The 21,912-nt window shown below is 39.5% G+C and overlaps 1 protein-coding gene across 2 annotated transcripts in view; it reads right to left on the minus strand.

Moving 5' to 3' along the window:
• The window catches only part of CCNY (cyclin Y), a 125,787-nt gene that overhangs the window by 37,298 nt on the left and 66,577 nt on the right, over positions 1 to 21,912 (minus strand). Inside the window, exons 2-3 of one of the 2 annotated variants that reach the window (XM_085050340.1) lie at positions 8,666 to 8,740; positions 2,958 to 2,992 (exon numbers count right to left, since the gene is read on the minus strand). In XM_085050340.1, coding sequence (XP_084906466.1) covers positions 2,958 to 2,992; positions 8,666 to 8,740 — 110 coding nt within the window. Of the gene's footprint in view, positions 1 to 2,957; positions 2,993 to 4,145; positions 8,633 to 8,665; positions 8,741 to 21,912 lie in introns of those variants that run through there. The other variant, XM_085050341.1, reaches the window with a different exon arrangement.

Genomic DNA, 21,912 nt, shown 5'->3' on the forward strand with positions numbered 1-21,912 from the left:
CTGTCATCTGTCTCCCTGGGCTCCGTGGGAAGACAGAGATGACAGCTCCTCCATAACACTCTGTCACTCTCTCCTTTCATTCCTTCCCCACCCCAAAAAAAGAACAGCTGCTGGCTTCTTCCATCACACCTACTGACAAGGTGAACCTGAAACGTGGCAACTGTCAGCCCTTGACAAAGTGTAACAAATCAAAGCAGAACCCACTATTTGTGTTCGGGGATCAAAGGAAACTATTCAGCCAAGTAACATATTCCACAAACAAAAGCAAGTAAGAAAGGAAAAGAACAGTGGTGTGATCATGCTACGAATGTGCATTTTTAAATGAGGAACAGTCAATATTAATTTCTTTTTCATAAGTAATATTTCAAAACTGCACTTGTATAAATTACTATTCTCATCTGTTACTACACAGAATTTGGCAAGGAGTTAGAAAACAAAAAGCACAGCTTTTCTTGACACTTCTTTTGCTAACCAACCCCCCCCATATCACTTGGGAGAAGTTCAACTCTGCCTGCAAAATAACCAGTTATGCAGATACTGCACAAAAGGATAAAAATATTTTGTTGCTCATCTTGGTTATTTATCACAGAAGGAGCGTAAGCATAAAAAACAACAACAAAAAGATGATGTTATGGAGAAACCACAAAATAAATGTGCTGCATTATGGTGAGGAGTTCTTGTAAAAGAAAGACAAAGTAACACTACAGAATTTATGTCCTCTGGCATGTTTCCTCCAGAGCAGATATGGGGACCCAGCATTTCGCATCAACACGGAAACGGATGAGTAGCAATAGGTCCTGTTAGCACACACTGAGAAACTGTGGAAAAGAACTGATCAATCAATCAATCAATAGGGTATATCATAAACCAACACACCATGTGAATAAGACCCATCATTTGTCACATACAACTGTTAAATCTAACTAATTTCTTAAATTTCTTCCAACAAGGTGCTTTAGGAAACTCATGGTGGTTCTCTGCAGTCTGAAAACGTAAACATAGTTTCCAGTTACAAGCCACAGCAACCCTTCAAAAATGATCACCAGTTTGTGCATCAGCTTTAGCAGACTGAAGATTTAGGAGGTGCTGAATGAATACTCACAGGTGTGCTGAAGGAACAACTTAAACATTACAGGACATGTTTGGAAATACAGTTTATCTGTGGATGTTGTCTAAAAAAACTGACTTACAAACACAGCCACAGAGAAAGCCATGGTATGGACTTCAGCTTCATAAAGGTTATTTTTAGCTTTGTAATTCAGAAGTACTTTATAAGTACAAAGAACTGAAACTTAAGGTAGCAGTAAACCACGGAGGGAAGCTCACACTACTGCAACCTCAATATTTTGAATGGTACTTGGGGGCAAGAACATAACAGAAATTATGAAGAGGTACAGCACTTAGCACATCAGCTGCATAAGCTGCTACACTGAGCTCCCAGCAACACAACTTCTCAGTGATATGATCACCCTTCCTTTTTCTGCAACATGTCCAGCCTAACCTAAAAACACTTTATATCAGGATTTGCAATAGTGTGCTCCCAGCAGCATCTGTAATAGTCACCTTTGTAATCCCCTGGAGGAATCCACTCACAGTCTACCTAACTCAGAACACAATTTTTACAAATGAAATGGTTGGTACTGAGCACACATTATTCAGTTTACAGGAACCCAGTGCCTTGGCTTTCCAAGTAATTTTATAACAAGAATGTTGCTCTGCAAAGTACCCTCACATCCACTATAAACAATGGAAATATTTTACAGGGGAATAGGAGATGAGGACCAAGGACATCTGCTAACCAAGTGAGCGTAACTTTAAGGGTTTTGTAACCCTCACAGTATTTCATGATTTCTCAGAATCTTAAGTCTTGGGAAACTGAAAATCTCAGCTTGCTTTGGAAGCCATGCAGGAGTTTCAGAAATACTCAACACCAACCAGTTCTATCAACAAATGAAGCACTCCTGCCCTCTCACCCCACACAGCAGGTCATTCCTGCCCTTGTGGCTCCCTCCCTTTCTGCAGGTGCAAGCCCAGAAGTGAAACACAATTAGGAGGCCCATTTTAGCTTTCAGCTGAATCCACCTGCATTTGTGCCCCAATCCAGTTTACCTAGAGCCAGACAAATGTTCACCTCAGCACAAAGAGATGAAGGGTGTATAAATCACATCTGCTTGTTTCATCTGTGGTGTCTTAAAAATTAAATGATAGCTTGTATTTCCAGATAGAGAAAAACTTTAGACTTTCTCCCCTTTCATCTTAAAGGCAAATAGCATTTGGTAGACAATTAATTCTTTCCCTTCTCAATTTTACTGAGCCATGACTCCAAATATTTCAGCACAAGACTTTGCATACTTGGAACCACACTGGTTCCAGGTGCTTCAGCAGTACAAACAATGCTAACTGAGGCGAAGAGCCTGGTCCTGTACCCAAAGCAGGCTACAGGGTGTTTGCTCTCAGCTTCACTAAGAATTTGATTCAAACAGAAGACAACTGAAGTGAAAAATGCCCAGGGTACATAAGCATATTAAAACCCCATCTTCATACTCAGCATGTAGCACATGTCAATCCACATTTACATTGCACCAACACTGGTCAGGCACTTCAGAACTGTGTAAATATCAAATGCTGTAGCTCCCTGCCAACACAAACTTGCATACAAATGTAAAGTTTCGACAGTTTCTGCAGTAATTTTAAAAATCGTACCAATGTGTGCAGCTCTTTTTCCCAGACACCAGTTACCTACATACACCAGCTGTGAGCACGACACTGTCTTCAAACCAACAGATTCGTTCCACTAACTCAATAGTCAAGACCTATACTTCAGGATCCTGACGCAAAACAGACATGTGAAGCATCAGCACCCTCTCAGCGATGTGGAAATCATGTGTGATAACTCTCATTTACTGTTTAATATAGACAACAAGGAGAAAGCTGCATAGCGAGGCATTTTCACTTACGTGGTTTATATAGAGACTCTTGCGTTTTTCTCTCACTGCAAAAACACAAAATATGATAGAAATATTACATGACTATTTTTCCCGATTAAGCTTCTTATACACCATTTATAATACAAAGAACAGGAGACTATCTATGTGCAACATTACATTTGCTTTTGCACTAACCAAGTGTATTTATATAGCAAACACAGAAGGAACACATATCTGTACGCATAAAGGCATTTATGCTCACTAGTGTGGTGATGGGTTAAAATTCTCATCCATTCGGGTACTTCACCAGGACTTGGTCCACATGGGAAAGCTAATATGCAGTAAGATGCAATCCAAGTTAGCAGTGGATTGGCCATTCTTCCCCAGCTCTCTGTGTGGGTACTCCTGAGCCACCAGTGCCTTCATGCAAGGTACCTTGCTGCAAAGTGGCTTACACTACTTTGCAGGTATGAAAGCACCCAAACAGCTACGCCACGGAGTTAGCAAATTCTCAGCATAGCTTACTGTTCACTAACTCCCACAGAGGAGCCTTGAAACCATATGGATTACACCACTGCCTTCTATAATGATCAGGCACAAACCTGAAACTATTACTCATGTTGGATGTAACAATGAAAATATATTTCTTTGGTGAGTATGAACCAGTCACCACAAGCAATGGTTGCAAGTCAAAGCCACAATTAGCCAAAATAGTCAGAAAGTAAATAGCAACAGCAAAGGAGATAGATGTGTAAAGTCCTAATTGTCAGGCAAATGCTTATTACAGCTGATTAAATATACTCTATTTCATTTTTTTAAAGCACTTCCCCAATTAACTCACCCCGTAGAGAGCCTGCGGAGCTCTGTTCCAGTGAAAATACCACAGCATTTAGGATACAAGTCTGGAGGCAACTAACACATAAATCAAACTGCAGGATTAAAATAATAATGGTTTCATGCTGTAGGTGATTAAATGCACTTTGGTGCACCATGATTTGAAAGCTATGCAACCCAATGCACTTAGCAAAATAAGAGTGTTCACAATGGTGGGATAGCCTGTCCATTCCCTGTTGGATGAGAAGCCATTATTTGTGATTTATTATAAGCAAGCAATCTCACATAAACAAGGCTGTATGTGTGAATACTGTGAAATTATTGTGTTTAATGCAGACATAAAATGAAAATAAAAAATAAGAAAAAACTTTGAAAAATCCTTACATAATTTTCCTCCCAGGGAGCAGAAAGGAGAATCACACATGACAGATGTTAGCCATGTCACTTAGAATATGCTCATATCCACAATTACGGACATTGTATAAGAAACAGAATTAAACAGGCATAGCAGCAAAATTCTGATGTTCTACGAAATTGTTAAACTGCTTGAAATCCTGCTAAAACACTGCACTACACTTAAGTGCCACACACTGCATTTATCACCAGCAAAACACATAAGACATCTACAGGGAAACAACAAAATGATGGTAGATACTTCTAAAAACAGCCAAAGTATTTGTCTAGTATCATATATTGCAATGCACAGGCAGTAAACAATTCTGATAAGCTGTGTGCAAACCTAATATAGTACATAACTCAAAGTTAACACCTATTAACTGTGAAATTTTGAACACAGTTAAGTATTTAACAGTTTTAATCACAAATACTTATACCGCATTCGAAGTTCTTCAAATCCTACAAAGACAGCCTGCACATATGCTCCAAATTCCATTTTAATGAACTTTATTCCCCTTCTTTTTTCCTCTGTATTTTCCCTTGTATCCTTTATTCAATTCCCCATGAAGGTTCAATCCTTTATTTCCCAAAGCAAGAGTATCACTCACAACTCAATCCCATTTGCTGTTTCCAGTCTCCAGAACAGCATATTAATGTGTTTATACACACTACTCCCTTCTCCCTGCTCAAGCACTTCTTGTGCACAGCTTTGCAAGCACCATGCTGACCTCCTTTCCCTATCTCCCCATATAATTCAGTTAAGCTTGGACTCTCAGATGAGGCACTACAGGAAGGCAGCTGCTTCTCTCTGTGGCTCCAGCTCACTCTGCCACAGTGTAAGGCTCTACTCTCTCCATGCCAGTGAACACATGCCAGTGAGGAATCAGGCAGAGCAGAAACCCTTTCAGTCACCACCACTCCCTTTTGTAATCACAACCCCCTCTTCCAACAAGGGGAAGCAAATTATTGCACAAGGCAAAATGAATATAAAGAGGTAATTCCATCACTTGGCTTCAGTCAGTTTAAAAATGTTTTTCTGCTCACACAGGTCAGTATGGTCTGCAGAAGGCCAGACCATTGTGCTAGAAATAACCAGCATTTTGCAGCATAAATTCCTAACTGCAACTCCAGGCTTTTGGATTTCAGGCATGGGGTTTTGATGACGTGAAGCTGAACAGACTTGGAGTCAGTTTGAACAATCAAACTTCTACTTTCTTTTTAACAATTTAAAACTTCAAAGTTGCAAAATGGAACTCTTCAAGTGGAGCCTGAGAAGCTGCCAAATTGTCTTAGTTTTCCTCATTCTAAGGTCGATGACCTGCTCCTATTGCTGCAGGCACTTTCAACTGTTATTGCTGAGCTTTCGCAATAGGAGGAAAGTATCCTGAAATTAAAAGGTAGTGAGGAAATATACACACACACAGAGGCACCTGTGTATGTACATATATATGTATTTTTCATCGAGCTGTAATAAAAACTTTCACTGTGCAATTTCTATAGACTGTCTTAATGTTAACCATATCAGGATCGAGGACAAAATCCTTGAAGATTACAGCTATAAGAGTGTCTTGTGTTTTGGAAATTGGTAGCGATCCATTTTTGTTTGAATTAGTAACTCATTTATTTTTGTTTTAATGGAGAAGACTGGTCCTAGTTAACATTGAAGACTAAGAGCAGCCTACTCCACTTCTATCCACCTATATAAATAAAATTTCAAAATCTTTTTTGTCTAAAGCCCATTGTTGTACTGATACTACTGCAAAATTTAGCCAGTCATTGAATGTGTAAAACCAAATCTAAGTTAGGAGAGGGGCACAGCTGGAACTCACCGACAGGACAGACCATTACCAGCACCCTGGAGGAGCAAATATTGTCTTCTTGCTACCATAAAGGAAAGGCAGTTACACTGTCGGAGTGCTGTTTGGATACCCTGGGTTAATCACAGCCACACACTAAATAGTGCCCAGCTTTCCAAACACCCACAGCTCACTGGCCAAGCTCAGCAAATGAGGGAGAATTTGCATAAAGCACTCATGGAGTTAAAAACATAACAAGTAATATTCTTCACTAGCTCCCTAAATAGGAAGAATTCAACACGTATGATTCAGCCCCTAGAAAATTCCCAAAAGAGATGGAAACATTTAGAAAAGCTCCTCTAGTTAGGAATCAAATTAATATTTATTGTGACTTTAACTTTTCTACATATTCATTGAATGCTCAGGTAATTAAGGATGCATTCAGACTACTAACTAAGAGGGGCAGGACAATTTACATGCTTAGCATGGCATCCAGGCTTCACAGAACAAAGGAAAATAGAGACCACATAATAAACCAAGATGCCACATCCTCATTGTATTTGTTGCTTTTTGCTCTCATGTTGATCACAAGCAGGTCAAGCACAGCTCCTATGTCAGGAGAATACTATGAGTCTACCAGTGAGGCTCAAAGAGCACAGGGCAATTAGAAAGCCCAACATGGAACTACCTGAAGGTAACACCGCCAAGTCACCCTAGCACATAGTGATGGACTTGGTCATTTCCCACTGTAAAACCATGAGATGTATGCTCACAGCCACAGCCAGATCCTGGATGAAATCCTGAATCCTGATGCCACTCGACTCCCTGGCATGTGTATTTTATCCATAGAAATATTTTCACTTACAGTCAACAGAAAGGTTTACCAGCCCAATACTATTCAAGTAATGGAGCAGTTATTTGCCCAAATTAGGTGTTTTCAACAAAGCCACCTCAGCTCTCCTCTTCTACATTGTCTGAAGAAGTCTTGAGGGTCCCCCAGATTCCATAGCAACCTGTCAGATTACAACCCTACATGCCCTAAAAATCCCTCTATTTTCCCCTTAACAGGCACTTTATGCATTTTGGTTAGGCAACATCCTTGAACAGTGTGGTAACTCCTACAGCTCACTTTGTTTAACAAGAGGCCCAAAAGTACAGCCAAGCAAAATGCTTTGTACTGGGAGCTGTTCCACCAGAACATAATGGTTCTTGGTAATACATCAGCAGATAAATGTTTGCAGAATCTTTTTCTCTTCTGTACAAACAAAATAACCTTTGTATTTTTTCCAATGTATCAGGGATAGCTGAACAGATCTTACACTCCCATTGATAACATTTCTGTAATGTTTCACTAAATTCATTGCTCTTACTCAAAAATATGTACTTCACATTACTTAAACTAGAATAAAGCTTTATAGACCAACTCTAGCATGGGTATAAACATTTTTATACAATGATTAAAATTAACCCCATACTGCAATGAATTAACCACTATTATTGCAAGTAAGAATAATCATCCAGTCTGGTCAAAATTTTAGTTGTTGGACTTGGGTCTATTTTGTCTTTTCTTTCAACAAGCTGTAACAAGAAACAAGTAGCATCCATATGGGATTAGACAGTTTCAAAACACTGTAAAATCACTATAAAATAGGCATCAATCTTCACAATACAACTATGGAAATATTATATTCATTTTACCGACTACCAAATCAGATTAATATGGTAAATCTCATCCAAATCCATATAATGAGGCATTGACAGAACCAGAGCTGAATTCAGATGGACAATCTCAAGGTCAAAGGAGGTACTCACATAATCAACTCTTCAATTAGGGCCTAAATGCATATCTTTGTTCTAGTCATGCTCAAACACTAGCAAAAAATATACAGTAAGTGAAAACTACAGTATTTTTCAAGTGATGTGTTTGACACTGCAATTAACTATGTAAATCAAAAGCAGCATTTATAGGCAGCAGAAAGGAGCACAAAGAATTCACACTGAACAGTTAGAATTACAATGCAGGTACTGCTTTGAAGTCCTGCTAGAAAATAATGTGTTTTACATCCATTATTCATTTACTTCTAAACCACCATGTCATACATGTCCAACAGGGAACAAAAGGGCCACAGTAAATGGCTTCTATTCTACTAACTCTATCAAGAGGCTTGTTTAACCAATCTTAATTTTAGAGATCATCTCTTCTATGTATAAAAAAAACCAACTAAACTCCAGACAAACATGATTATAACCAATCCATAACAAGAGGAGCAGAAGAGAGATTGGGTAGGATGGGAGTTATTTTGTTAAGCAAATCTAGTCCTGAACTCATTTGCAGTATCACCTGTATCAGAGAAACCCTGGAATGTCTTCTTAGCTAATATAAAGTGGCATTTTCTAAAAAATACTTTCTACATATTTTCCAGAAGCTGTGCCTAATGTTCAGAGTTAAAAAAGAAATTAAGAAACAGTTACACAGAAAATTTTGGAATTAGAGATAAAACTTTAAAAATACAATTATATTAAGCTTCATCCTTATTTGTACTACTGGTCTGACAAGACAATCAGCTAATGGTGTGACTACTTTAAACTCTGACATGAGGCCTCTAAATGCCTCTTTTGGGGGGAGAGGGGGCAATTACATATTAAAGGACTATCACATGCATTCTAACAAAGGGTTTAGAGGTAACTACTGTAATAAATTCAGTAACCTACCATCTGTTTGTGATTTACTGAGAAATATCGTACTGGCCCGTGGATGATCTGATGGGTTGAATTCCATGTTCAAATCTGGAAAGAAAGAACAGCAAAAAAAACATTTATGATTATTCCATGGCAGACATAGATTTTCTCATTCTTTTTAATAAGACCAAGTTTACATACTTAAGCAGCTACTGCAAAACAAAATCCATCTTGAGGCTCACTTTTTTATCCTTCTTTGCACAAGTGGTTCTTTTTGGCATGCAAATCATTTGCATCAACACAGCTTTGGGATTAGACTTCAGTTCTAAGGGCTGCTTTTGGATTAAAACAGATAAAGCAGCTTGAGAAGTTGGTACACAAGGTCAGGAATTTCCCATTTACCATCACTTTCTTCCCACCATGCCCCAAAGCCACAGCTTGGCACAGGAACATAGCTTGTTATATGAAATTATTGAAGAATTATGTATTACAAACAAATGCGCAACCCTCAACAGATAGACACGTTTCCAAGATTAGACATGATTGAAAAAAAAAGTAGTTACTGCAACTGAGTGTAAACAAGCAAAATCGAGGCCAGAGTGTTTTATATGGTCAAGATTAGAAAGAGTGGAACTTTCACAGTTTAACATTCTCAGTGCTATTACAACTTTAAAAAAAAAAAAAAAAAAAACAACAAAAAAGAAAACCCCACAACTACAAAAAAACCCCAAAAAACAAACAAAAAAAACAACAACAAAAACCCTAACCAAACAAAAAAAAGCTCCAAACCATTCCTAAAAAATATTTACCAGTTAAAAATTCAAATCCATCATACATTATACAAACTTCCATGAATTACTTTCCTTATCAAGGTTAAAATCCACTAAATTTATTTGTTCCCAAATTCCACTCCACTACCAATTTGCTAAAGCTTACGTGCCTGTATCCACTGAAAACATGCTTCTAAAATAGTACATAGTATCTCCCAGTGTGCCTTTCTCAGCCTTAGTGCTCTTGCATATTCTATCTCCAAATGCACATTCTCTTGCATTTGATGCAGGCATTTATGTGAGACTACATATGAGCACTGATGTGTTTATATTCTGTGATTATCCCTTTCTACAATTCTCTCATTCCCCTTTCATGCCCTTGTGAATGTAAAGTAAAACTGGAAATTAAGGCCCAGGTCTTAGGAAAAGAAAACAAAGTCTTTTTGCCCTGGGGTCAAGTTCTCCCGTCCACAGCTTTCACTGTTCCTTCAGCATCCATGCCCATACTCTTCTCTCCTTTCCCTTTTATCTAATAATTTTCTAGGTCTTCCACTTCCCTGCATTTTTCTCCTCACCACGCAACTCTTTACAAACGTATTTTCTATTTGTATTTTTCCCTTTTATGCTCTCTTGGTTTCCTTTTCACCTCCCTGCATTTTGCAGCCCATGAGATGAGCAGCCTGACATGCTGCTGGAAACCTGGGCATAACTTCTGGGAAAAACATGATCCTCTTTCTACAAGAAAGAACCCAGAAATGCAGAAGTGCAATTCCTCAGTAGCAAAAGGTTTTCTTATGACTATTACCATTATCATCAATGGCACAAAGGAAAGGGAATATAGGAATTTCAAGGGAAAGCTATTTTGATTCTCCCAGAAATCACAGACAAGTTTGGAGATCATCCTAGGAATGTCATCTGACGCTAGGATCTCTGACTTCAAAGGACTATGAACTAGAATGTTTTCATGATACTCTATGCATCTCATTTATACATATAGAAGAAAAAAAATAATCACCTATTGAGACAGACAGTGCTGGTAAAGACTTTTGCAGTTCAGGACAATTTTCCTGTTAAGCTGAATTTAAGATGCTCTTCATTACATGAAGAGTAATCAGCACTTACAAATGCAAAATATGTTGTCTTTTATCAATCTCTTCATCTTTTATCAAACAGCACATCAACAGAAAAAAAAAGCACTTTTTCTTTTTTCAACCACTACAGATATTTTTTCTGCAAATATTTCAAAGTACACCAGTGCAAATTCAGTCAAAATAGGATTAGGAACACGAAACTGAATTCAGCTTGCAAAACACAGAAATCAGAAAAACGCTTCTTTCCTTCAAGCCTAGAAAATTATCTGCTTGAGGAATAATAACAATCTGGTACAGGCTCACAGTTTTTTCCCAAGGCTGAAAAGAAAGGAAAACCAATTGTCACAGCTTTCAGTCAAGTTGAATCTCCTGAAGATTCCTGTGCTACAAGACAGTATTTTGCAGAAGCAGAAAACCAAGAGAGTACTCAAAAGCCTTTCTAAAAAAAGCCTAAATTATCAAAAAGCACTGGCTTTTGGATGAACTGTTATTCTTCTAACAGGAGCTGAAAAAAGGCCAGCAAAACCCCATCTCAGCAGCTGCAGAGGACAGTCCAGGGATTCATTATCTTGGGAGAGCCATCAGCCCAGGGAGCAACTGTGGCTCCTTCCCACTGCTGAATCCCCCAGAGCAGCACACGTCCTCCTCTCTCCACATCCCTTCTCTCACATCCTCCCCAGCAACAGCAGCGACCAAACACATCCATCTGTCCTGCTCTAGCTGCCTGCACCAAACTCAGAGGAGGAGAACGTGGCCATGTGGAAACGTACAGCCTGTTTTACCCAGCACACAGTGGCCAGAAGGGGACAGGTGCTGGCTCCCCATGTCCCTCTGAGGAACAGCACAGGTCTGGCAGGCAAAAGCAAGCACTGTTTGGTGTGTACCTGCAACTCAGCCACTCCCAGCTCCTCCAGGGAAAAGTGTTGGGCAAATCCAAGCATCCCACAGGCCACTCGTGGGACCACATCACTCCAGGGCACCACTGCTGGCACACTGGAGTATTAGAATGGATGAACTTTCACAACATGTAAGATTTCAGTCTCTGGATGTTCTTAGATGTCTTAATTCATTGTACATCTTTAAAATAAATGTCTTTTTGAATATGGCAACAAATCCTCACAGACCTGTTAGTAGAAACCATGTTACAGAAGAAAGAGATCAAATGATAAACAAATATCTGAAGCTAGTAACTCATAACCAAATGGCACTATCCATAAAAAGGTTAATTCCATCCTAAAGAAAATAGTATTTTAATACTACTTTGGTGTTATTAATAGTTCTTTCTAGTATTTGAAAAGTACCATAAAACCAGCCTTAATAGGCAAGGTTTACCCATTTTGTAATTAAACAGTCAACAATAAAAACAGATTTAAACTCACACAAGCAATAGTCTATTATACAAAAGAGGAAAATGAGAGCCAAAATTTTAAGTGTTGAAATCTGCACAAAAATGTTCTCCTTTACTAACAGTCTGCTCTGCAACTCATCATAACCTTCAGATGAAAGGCTACCAGTGGGTACTTATTCCAACAGTAACCCAGCACTCAAAAATAAGCTTTTAAGAAAAAAGCCACTGTCTCATAGATAGTCCACAGCAGAAATCTTTCAGTGTAGCTTTCTTTCCAGTTAAACAGATTTGGAGTATTTTACTATATCTTTGCCTAGTTCAGAGATCAAATTTGGTTTTGCTTTTGGGTTTTTTTCATTACTGAAGAACTGTTAAGTTATGCAAAATGTAACTCACATCCTGTAAACACCTGAACAGTCTGATACCCCGTGAAAATTTCAAGTCTTTTGTCTTCTAAGGATCAGGAAGCAAAGGTTTATATCTGTAAGTATCTGTATACATACATAGGCACATATCTATATCTACAGATTGACTGATAGTTGCATATTTAAATGAAACCAAATTTTTGGTTACGCAAGGAAAAGTCAGACTGAGGTACACTTCAAATAAGAGATCATGTGCCTAACAAAGTTCACACAGTTTTGGAGGATTTGGACAAGAACAGTTACAAATGCATGCAAATATACTTAAGATTGCATTCTCCTCTTTGCTTAGCAGCAGCCAAATCAACAGAGATTATAATGGCCATTTTGATGCATCACATCAAAATAAAATCGCTCTCCTAGCAAAAAAGAGGAGTAGATTTTGCATTAAATTTAATTAGGTACTTAACTGTGCTGAAGTTTAAGACAACCACCAGAAGACCCCAAATATATTCACCCTGTGCACTTTGAGAAACTTAATTCCTAAAGCTACAGCAGCTGCATTCAAATATGGCCATAAAAAGAAGCGAACTGTACAACAGTTTGGCTTCAGACTTGGGCTAAAGCCCAGGCAAGATTTTAAATCTCAAAACAAGATCTTAAAAAGTGTTACTGAAACCAAAAAACTGAACACAGCTTCGGTTTGCATTTTTTAAAGAGCAAAAAGAGCAAGAATAAAGTTTAGATGAGGGTAGAAGTGAGCTACAAGAGAGACAGACTGCTGAAAATGCCTTCAAATGAGTCTTGAGTTGAAACTTCAGCTGAAGAAAAAGGAAAACCAGGAGGTGTCTGCAATTCACATATAACTTCGTAAGTACTGAAAGCTCTAATCTACTACACAATATAACAAAAACAGTGGGAAATGAAAGCAGAAAGATCTTGATTATGACCTTGGATGATAAAAGAGGGAGGACAATTGGGCAGTGAAGCTCCACACCCAAGGAACATGCACCCATCTTGATGTTTCCCCTTTCGGGAAGATTGCTTCAGCCAAACATCTTTGGGCTTTAGTCCAGCATGAGTATTCAGGCTCAATTTAAGAATAACTTATGCAAGTTACTTGCTTATGATTCATATGCAGGTCAGATCAGATGATCCCATGGGCCTTGAGCCTAAGTTCTATAAAATCTTCAGAAATAGCAATATTTAAATTATTAAGCACAAAAGCTCAGCAAATCCCAGTGGCACATCTGTAAACTTTCTAAAACTGCACCAAACTCTGCTGCACTTCTTCAGAAAGAGGCACATTTTCAAACTTGTGGTTAGAATACATTATGAAAGATAGAAACAGTAAAGGATGACACTAAATCTTTCGTGGCAAAACTTTAACAAAAAACCCAATTGCTTCTTCAACTCATAAGTCTTACTGTGATAGGAGCAGGCACGACAAGAGGATGAAGGATGGGTGCTGTAGCAACTAACTTCTGAGTAATACACATCAAAGCTTCTGCATGACACAGAGAGGAAAAACCAACACAGGCGCTGCTTTTCTAGCAGTGCACGTGGGCTGCAGCACAGGGAGTGGGGCTGAAAATGTGTTTATTCTGTTAGAAAAATAAGATGTTATTTCCTTCCTTTTGAACAATGACAGTCAGGTAAGTTTGCACTGCCAAAGCTCTGATGCTGATTTGATAACAGGATAAAGTCTTTACCAAGTCAACCACTGGTTTTAGTGTTACTCAATTCTGAAATAACCTGGTGAAATTCTTTCCTTCCTTCCCTTTGCTCCTGAGACCACAGATTATCACTGCTACTGCACAGCCACCATTATCATTAAGGAAAGAGACAGTGTCCCATATTAATGACACATTATATGCTTAAAAATTAAATCAATCCATGTCTCTTCATCCTGTCGGATTTTTAATTATTTAAAGGGACTCGAGGTAAGAACAGACCTGTTCAGGACATGCTGCAGAGGAAACTGAGCTGACCAGGCACTACACAAATTACTTTACTTCTTGCCATCTTTTCTCCACCCACAGCCTGACACTGCAGAGTGACTGCCTGTAGTGGGTGGAAAACAACAAAAACACCACAAAGCTGCTTATCAAGAAATGACATGAATGCAAGCCATGAGCAATATCTAAGCCCTACACGCTTCCAGGAAGCGTGTCAAAACGGAAGAGAAAACAATCACCACAAGAGCAAAGGGAAAGGGAAGCACAGGTGACCTGAGCTAAGGGAACAGCTTTCACAGAGATGTAAAAGGCCCTGACATGGGTGGGAATCAGCATGGCTGTGACTCCCCAGCCCATGCCACCTCCCTGCACCAGCAGCACCTGAAGTGTGATTTGCCCAGGTGGAAGAAAGTGAAGGGTGAAGCTGTTGCTCCTGCTCTCACTGTACCAGCCCATAGGAACGAGCTGATGGCATGTGTGGGAAGAGAAACACAAACGGTATTCTCCAGGCACAGAGGGAGAAAAGCTCCCCAACACTGCGCCTAGGAAAAACTGCTGAAATAAATTTCAAAAGTCCCAATACACTTTATGCCTTTCTGCTTCTTTCTTACTCTGGTGGGCTGCTCCCCTCTATTAGGAGCAATTAGCCAACTGTACAGTAATGAAAATACTCCTTTTAATATTAGTACGTTATTAGCATTCCCTGAGGAGTTGGTAAGAGTTAAAAGGACACAGCAGCTAGAAGGATCTCCCTCATCTGTCTCTAGTCAAATGAAGCTAAAAATAAAGACTAAAACAGAACAGAGAGCAAAGAAACAAGATTGAAAAAGGCTATACATCTCTCACCATTATTACCCATTTTCTTAGATTTTATTTTAAAGCACCATAATTTATGCAAAAAAGGCTTGATACAACCTTACATTTGGAAAGCCCTTTGACTAAATCTAGCAGTAGTTTCTATTTGAGATTTCTGTACACCAATGTCTCCAAAACATGGGATGTACCAAACACTGGGACTAAAATAATTCACTGGGATAAATAAATAAAGCACTGGGGTGTTTTCTGTTCAGAGGTTTTTAAAACTTTCAAGCAAAAACAAGACTGAATTGCACGGGCTGACTTCACTAGCTAGTAACAATAACTGCACCTGCTTTTACACTAAAACTTCCAAAATGTGAGACCCACTACCAGAAGTTTCAGCTCATGTCATTCAAACACCACACAACCACAGCATGAGGATTTACCAGTATCAGACCACAAGATCTATCTGTAACTTTACAGTACTTCATGTCTAATCTAAGCAGCAACTAACCTACCACAAATGAAAATGCCTCTCGGCTGCAGGCAGCATTCTTACAAGAACAAATGTTTGTGATCGTGTTCCAGTACACTTTAACACGGATTATTAAAAGAAAAGAAAGCTGGAAATTGGAAGGCTTTCAAGAGCTAATTGGCTGGGAGGGAAAACTCCTTCAGGTTTGGCTAGGTTGCTGGAAAAACTTGGATGTGATCTTTGCTACCCTGGAGCTACGGTATTCTCTGCCTACCATTCTAAGCAAACGACAGGCACGACATTTCTCAGCAAGTTCCAATTACATGGTGACTCTGTTCCAGGCTCTCCTCTGATCTCAGTTTTCGAGGGAGACAGAGATAGTTCATGAATAAAAGGAGTTCTCTGTGGCAAATAACACTCATTTCTGTACAGTTATGCCTGACCAGTCAGCCAAGTTACAGCCCAGAGCAGTTCTTATGGGCACAGCTATATTTATATTCTCTTCTAGAAGCAAATCACAGATATAACTTTCCACAGGGTGAACAAGATTTGTATTCAGGATTTTCAGTTTTGTATCATTTTTGCTTTCCCTTACACAGAAGTCGCTTCCAACTAACACTGGGACACATTTCAAGAGCAAATTAGATGATCTGACATTACATAAGTCTCTTGTTTAATGTCTCCTTACATTTAGAACATGAAAGATACCAATTAGTAAATCTTTTCCCTCTCAAGTTCATTTCATGGAAGTTTTTCAGACATTCCAAGTACTGCACTTACTAGTTTTTGCTTTAGCTGTAACCAAAATTAATTTTTAAGGTTTTATTGATGTGTAAGACAGAAGAAGACAAGAAAAAAAAATTGTTAATGCAAACACTTATCCATTCCCTCCCCCTCAGGAAAACAGAGAGGAAAAGACAATTTCTCCACGTTACATGAAGAATTCAGCATGGACTGACCACAGCAACACTTCTGTGTTATTATTAATTCAGGAGCATTTCCTTCTTTAAACACAACTGTCCACCATAAAAAGTGCCTAACACAACATAAAGGCTGGGCATACATATATTTCCATCATTCTCAAATACTGCTCCTCTGGCTTTTCACTGAATCATGGAATTATTTAGGTTGGAAAAGACCTCTAAGATTATTGAGTCCAACCATTAACCCAGAACTGCCAAGTCCACCACCTGGATGGTCCAGCCATGTCCCCACGTGCCACATCTACAGTCTTGATGATACCTCCAGGGACAGTATTGTCACTGACAGGCTACACAGTTCAATGAAGCCTACAAAGACAACGCTTCAAAAACAGCAGCATGACCTGCAGGCGACCCAAGTTCCCTAGCAAACACCCAAGAGAAAAGGGTGAAATAAAAACACTTCTTGAATGTTAATGTCTTAAGATGGAGACATTAAATACTGTTTCTGGTAGAAGTTAAAATCATGGAGAAAAATCTAAGTAAAAGTATTCTGAGATTAACACTAATGTGAACACAAATACCAGCTGGAAGAATATATGCTACTGCTTTTTAAGATTTCTACTTTTAAAATTAAATTTAATTCCAGCCTGTTCTAATACCCTAGCAGTAAATTTGGTCAAGATAAATTTAAGACTGGGTAACTAAAGAAATCAGTGATGAAGAGGCAAAACAGAAATTTAAGTGCACTACTCAGTCCTTTTTTTCTTCTTATTGTACCAAAGAACTGGTAGTCAAGAGACTTACTTAAAACAACACTGAAATTTATTCAGTCATTTTAAAAAGCAAGCTATGTGAATAATAGAATGTAAATATTTGAGCAGGCTTAGATAACCAAGGATTGAAAGGAAAAAAAAAAGTTCAAAATTTTCAACCTTTTCCTTTTGCACTGTTCCAAGTCTTTGGAACATGTTTCAAGGTGTGCACACAGCAGAAATTGAAGACCATTGCCACCGAGGGCCATTTCCTTCTAGGACCCACACATGAAGATAACTGAGGACATAATGCAGGTTGGAGTCAGGCTAACAGGTTGACTTTTCCTTCAAGGCTATAGCTCAATGGAGCACTTAACTGTTACTTTGAGGGAAGCTGTGGATGCCCCAACCCTGGCAGTGTTCAAGGCAGGTCAGAGAAGGGCTTGAGCACTGGTCTGGTGGAAAGTGTCCCTGCCCATGGCAGGGGGCTGGGACTGGATGATCTTTAGAGTCCCTTTCAACACCTAATATTCTGTGATTCCACAGTGACTCCACCACCTCCCTGGGCAGCCTGTTCCAATGCCTGACAACCCTCTCAGTGAAGAATTGTTTCCTAACATCCAATCTAAACCTCCCCTAGTGCAGCTTAAGGCCATTTCCTCTTGCCCTGTCACTGGATGCCTGGGAGAAGAGGCTGAGCCCCACCTGTCTACAACCTCCTTTCAGGCAATTGTAGAGAGCAATAAAGTCTCCCCTAAGCCCAGTTTTCTCCAGGACAAACACCCCCAGCTCCCTTAGCCCCTTCTTGTTCTCTAGTCCTTTCACCAGCTTTGCTGTCCTTTGGACACACTCCAGCACCTCAACGTCATGAAGCATGATTCATTTTACATATACCCTAAAACATCTAAAGTGTAACAAAAATAAAATACAATAATGGAATGTAGAACACAGTCTATTCTAAAAGCCACTTCTCTAGATCAAAGTATCTTGACATACAAGAATATCACTTTCCCTTCACCTATGTGACTGAAAATCTAAGGCCAGCAAAGTGAAACAACTTCTCAAATATGGTGCCTTTAAGATTTTCAGTTTCCTGTTAAAACTAGCAAGAATGATGGCAAGCACATGTGTGAGCATGCCTCCCTTCCTTCCTGACAGCATGCCCAAGACATGCTACAGCACAAAGGACACTGATAATCCTTTAATTGAAAACTGTCCTCAGAGAAAGCCTCCCACCAACCTTGCAAAAATATTTAATTTTACTTTTTTTTTTTATGAAGAGCTCAACAGAACCTAGCCCAAGAATCACAGCTGACCCAAAACTTTTTCAATATGCAGGATATATCCAGGGATATCAAGCAGACATATGCTGGAATACACACAAACTGACTCCAGAGCTGAGGAAAAACATTCCTTAAGACATTACAGGTCTTTGTGGACAAAAAAAATCAGTCTGAAACACCATTTTCATTATACTGAGAGTGTAGCATGACTTTTGGAATGAAAAACTTACACTGGGACAGCAAGTGGAGCCCTGCGAGTCCTAACACACAACCTCCCACTGGTTCTGACTCCTTGGCCCTGAAGACAGAGCAGGTTCAGCCCAGCAGATCCAGGGGTCCTGAGCCAGGCCCAGCAGGTGCAGCAGCCTCCCTCCAAGGTCTCAGAACTGCCAACACCTGCCTCAGCTCATCTGTGTGAACACACTGTCAGGGACACTCAGCTGAAGCCAAGCCAAACTGCTCCAACACTTCTCGCCAAAAGGCAAGGAATGCACGTGGCATTTCAGTTCTGCTGTTGGGAGAACAAACATGGGGTAAGGCTTGCTCTCATTTTTTCAGAACCGTGGGCTGCTCTAAATATTGTAAGTAATACAAACAATAATACCTTCCACAAAACCTTTTTTTTCTCCCCAATACATGATACAGTTGCCCTCAAGTAATGCAGGCTGGGGAGAGAAACTACAGCGCACATTTTAGCAGCATCTTGCTTTGCACTTCTGGGCTTTGCCCATCACTGCTCATTTTCTCACTGCTGACCTTTCCATTTTGCTACTAGACAACACTTGTGGGCACTTGAGAACGCAGTACTCAAGTTTCCCAGTTCCACCTTCTCTGTTACAAACCTTCCTCAATTAAATGCCACAGAGGCAGCTAGAGCACTCTGGATGTGATCCTGTCACCATACCCACCTTCAGCACTACGGGCTGGGGTCTCTCCACTCCAAGTGCATTTCTACATAAGGAGGCAGAATGTCACCACCTGAACTGCTTCATCACCTGTTTCCAGAGGGATTTATCAACACCTTAACTACTGCCTGCTTTGTCAACATCACTTGTGCCCCACTGATGGCACATGTAGCAACAAAAGGAACTAAGCCACTGTCCTATTAATCTCAATCTGAAATTTAGGCATTTCTCTAACGCCCCTGTGACACTGAGCACCACTATCTCCCTAACACACTTTTACTTAACTTATACACCACTTTAAACTGAATTTTACTCTGTCCTATTAGATTCAAAGGTAGACAGAAGGGAACATAAAACATTGTGAAAAACTTTCAAAAATTATTAATTAAAAAACCCAACTTATTTTTCTTCACATAAATGTATGAGAAAAAAATTACATTATGAGTCACCACTCATTATGATACCTACTTTACACAATACATGCAAGAATCTTTTAAACATAGTATCATTACAGACCTAAACAAATTACACCAGCTGTTGCCACACTAAATTATTTCACTTGCAGTTTCAAACAGTACCACCATGCTCTCCCACCAAGACACATCAAGCCATCCATGCCCCAAGTGAGGGATGTGAGCCCAGCTGCTCTTGCCACCAATTCAACCCAGAGGATAGCAGCTGGCAAGGGATTATTTGTCACTGAGCAAAACACACAGTACCAGTCAGCAGAAGTGCTGGGAACCTACAGCAAAGTGAGGCAATTTTACTTTAAGATACAGATCAATACAAAGTCAGCAGCATAATCCTCATTTCACAGCTGAGCTGACATTATGAGCCTGAATCTTAGACTGACACATTTTCTGCAGCTTTGCTGCAAGGTGCATGCATTTCACCATTCGTAAAAACACAGACATTATTGCCACACAAACCAGTAAGAAGCTGCATGACCTTAAGGATGCACTGTGTTCTGCAAACCAGGGCACAGGAGCTTCAGATGCAGCTCAACTCCACATCTGGAAAAAGACACCTCATGATACTGATTGAAGCTCTGAGGAGCTCTCACACCAGCCCAGCAGGGTAGGATGAATTTACCCTTCCTTATTCCCTTACAGAAATGATTTTTACAAGTGCCACTGAAAATGGCATCTTTCCAGGCTCTCTTCTTTTCTTTTGCTTCCCTACTGAGCTGTGTGACCCAAAGTTAAAGTAAGTAGGTAATCCGTGAAATTCAAAGAGAAAAATATCGACCCTAGTTCCTCAGAAAATTTAGTGCAAGTGTATTATACAATACTTGCAAAGGTACAGTTCTGACTTCAAGGACAGCAGCTGTTTTTTTAATATGCAAAAATGTAACTTGCAATCCTTTCTGAGGAAGACCCCAGGATATTTGGCAACCTACAATAAGAGGCTTTCAATTTTTCCCCTGCAGATTTGTATTCACATGGCAACCAAATTACCATGCTACCAAGATCAAGATGCAGTGTCAAAATCACACATACAAATTGCCACCTAAAACCAAAAGTCAACTGATATGAAAAACCTCTCTTATCAGCAAATCTCTACATGTGTCAATGTATGCAAAAACCCATAAACATACACAGTTAAGGCACATGTGTATGTACATACACATATCTGGGCCTCTGAGAACTTGCATTACTCAGCTGCCATGCTACCCCTGTGCTCAGAAGGCTCAGTCCCATTAAAGTCTCATGGCAGAACAGGTACCACACTGCTTCCTGAACATGCATCCACTTCAGATGCAGCCATGTCATTATTGCCCAGACTCCAGACATACACCTTCTATAATCTAAACCCCCATGACTCCCACAGTCACACATCCCATATACCAGGCACACAAAAAGGAGCAAGATGAATGAAAATGATAATTAAACTCTGAAGAAAAGAGATAAAGATTTTTAACTGACATTTATTCTCAGTCTTTCAGTTCTTTAATCAACATCTGTTCCTAGAAGAGTCAGCTCAGAGTCATTAAGAGCTGATCTTGAGGAAGCACCTTACAACAACTGAATGTTATGAAATTGTCACTATAGGAGCTACCATTTCCAGTGAGATAAAAAGCACTAATTGATATTTTGTTATTTGTTGCAAGTTTACAGCAATCTCAAACATTGCCATCTTCGTTATGATTTAAAATATTAATCTGAGTATCTGAATAGCTCTAAACAACCACAGAAAAGTCTTACATTTACTTTTAAATCAAAATCCTATAGAAATGTTCTGTTCTGGTCCCAAACATGAAATTACTCCCCAGATTACGCTGGCTCAATGCCCAGGACTGGGTGTGAGTCCCAGTGCAGCAACTAGTTTCAGATTCAGTATCTTGCAGCTCTCCAGCTCTTAATAAAAGCCTTGGATAACTGAAAAAAGAATTAAAGCAATTTTCTATCTGTATTTTTTTCCCAACTCAGGTGCCACCACAAGTAATACTCAAGTCTTGAGGTTGACCTAATCAACCACAAGTTATGCAACCATTCTAAATTCAGGCAGACAAACCCAGAACAGGGATAGCTGTGCCACTGGTAAGAAGGGCAAGAGGCACTGTGAAACAGCAATCCTAAGACAAGTCACAGAGCAAGGTTAAATTATGTACAGCA

Source organism: Lichenostomus cassidix, chromosome 2 (genome assembly GCF_008360975.1).
Source record: "Lichenostomus cassidix isolate B80296 chromosome 2, HeHo_3.0, whole genome shotgun sequence".
NCBI lineage: Eukaryota > Metazoa > Chordata > Aves > Passeriformes > Meliphagidae > Lichenostomus > Lichenostomus cassidix.